Consider the following 1,963-nt stretch of genomic DNA (forward strand, 5'->3'; position numbering starts at 1 on the left):
GACAGATGGGAATGGCTCCATTTCTTTCTAAAAGTAGAAACCTACGAAGAAAACATATTTTGCTATTGACACAAAAAACATGCCTTTGAAAAACAGACCTATTCAAGAAATACCTCCAGTGATGCAAATATGTTGAAAGGTGTGCATATAGGAAGTAAAGTGGGACTTCATAAAGGATATGAGGATAGTTTTTTGGGGGATTGGGGTGTTATTCCTAAGATGAGGGAAACCATTATATTTGCACATATCACTGTTTACGGTCAAGGCAGATATAACTGACAATATAAGATGAACTCATGTATTGACTCCAAGGTGTAAGTTATGGAATAGTGCAGATACCAAATCCTTTGGTCAAAGGTAAGATCTGTCTAGCATGTTCTAGCAAGTGTAGTTACTGTAAGTGCACCAATAGATCTGTCACATTAGGAAAGATCTCTTAAAAATAGGGTAATGCAAAAAAATCAAAATGTGTTTTTTAGAATCATTATAAGATAAAGTTTGCCCCATTCAAGTGTAATTCTCTCAAACATGTTGTATTCCACAAGTCTAGTCCTTTATTCCCTATCTTCCTGAAACTGAATGGTTTGAGAGATGTCCAAAGGGACAATTCTTTTTTTTTTTTTTTAAAGATTCTATTTATTTATTCGACAGAGAGAGACAGCCAGCGAGAGAGGGAACACAAGCGGGGAGTGGGAGAGGAAGAAGCAGGCTCATAGCAGAAGAGCCTGATGTGGGACTCGATCCCGTAACGCCGGGATCATGCCCTGAGCCGAAGGCAGACGATTAACCGCTGTGCCACCCAGGAGCCCCCAAAGGGACAATTCTTAGCACTCTTTCACAATTTGACTTTCCCTAAATTAAGGGTGGGAAATTCTAGTTGAAGCCCATTGTATCAGAAAAGTGTGTGAGGGCATCATGTTTTGAGGGAAATTGTGTGTTGAGAGGATTTTTTCGTCTTTGCAGTGACACACTTCAGAAAGAATCGTTTGTTATGATTTTTGATTAGTACCAAAGGACAGATTGCCAAATAACAATGGAAGAGAATTATAGTGATGTTCTCTAGCCCTTTTACGTTATGTTGATAACTTACATAAATGGTAAGGAAACTATTGCTCCAGTAAAAGAAAACAAAGCAGCTCAACAGTGCCAGGATTGTGTGGGTGGCCTTGGTTTCAGGAGAGGGTCTTGGGCTGAGGCTGGTCCTGTGGACGTGCTTGACTGTCTTGCGATGTGTGAAAAGGAACTTTACCATGTACACACTGGTCCAGATCATGAGGAACATACACAGGAAATCTCGTAAGAACATGCACCCTCTAAACACACCTGACTGAATGTCATCAGCATCCTTCCCAATACAGTATGTCAGAGAATAGAATTTGTCAAGTTCTGTGCTGTTGTAGGGGGCCGCAGTGGTTAGGATGACACGGATGTAGATAAGCATGTTGATGATCCAGAAAGAACAGAAAGCGGGAAAAATGTATGTGGAGATTTTGGGTTTGAGCCATGCCCACCTAGAGTTGCTGGGAGTAATAATGATGGCCTGAACAATACTCAGGAAAGACGTGGTGCAGAGGGAAAGACCCCGGGTGACTCGGTGGATGTAGAGCACTGCCTTACAACCAATGTCGTCTAGAAAATTCCTTACTCCAAAGGCATTCATTACTTCTGGAATCCCACTGAAAACAATTGTCATGACATTCCCTAAAATCAAATGGATAAATATCAAATCTATAGGCTTCTTTGTAGGTAGCTGGACTAAGAGGGTGTTGATGAGTAACACCAGTAGCAATGTGTTTCCAATAAAACCAATCCCAATTTGAGAGAGAATGAACACTCCCAAAATAGTATCACCTGAAACCATCACATTCATTGGCCTCTTTACTTTGATACACTTTTTCTCAGATTCAAAAGGAACCCAAAATGATTTGTAAACCTGATGGAAATAATGGGATCATATGGAGAC

At 40.6% G+C, this 1,963-nt stretch overlaps 1 protein-coding gene across 1 annotated transcript; it reads right to left on the minus strand.

Annotated features, from left to right (window-relative positions):
* Window positions 1–913: 913 nt before the first annotated feature.
* On the minus strand, window positions 914–1,693 carry LOC113261471 (vomeronasal type-1 receptor 4-like). Its single transcript, XM_026507591.1, has one exon. The coding sequence runs from the start codon at window positions 1,691–1,693 to the stop codon at window positions 914–916; it is 780 nt and encodes a 259-aa protein (XP_026363376.1).
* Between the last annotated feature and the right edge of the window lie 270 nt (window positions 1,694–1,963).

This window comes from Ursus arctos, unplaced genomic scaffold (genome assembly GCF_023065955.2).
Source record: "Ursus arctos isolate Adak ecotype North America unplaced genomic scaffold, UrsArc2.0 scaffold_5, whole genome shotgun sequence".
NCBI lineage: Eukaryota > Metazoa > Chordata > Mammalia > Carnivora > Ursidae > Ursus > Ursus arctos.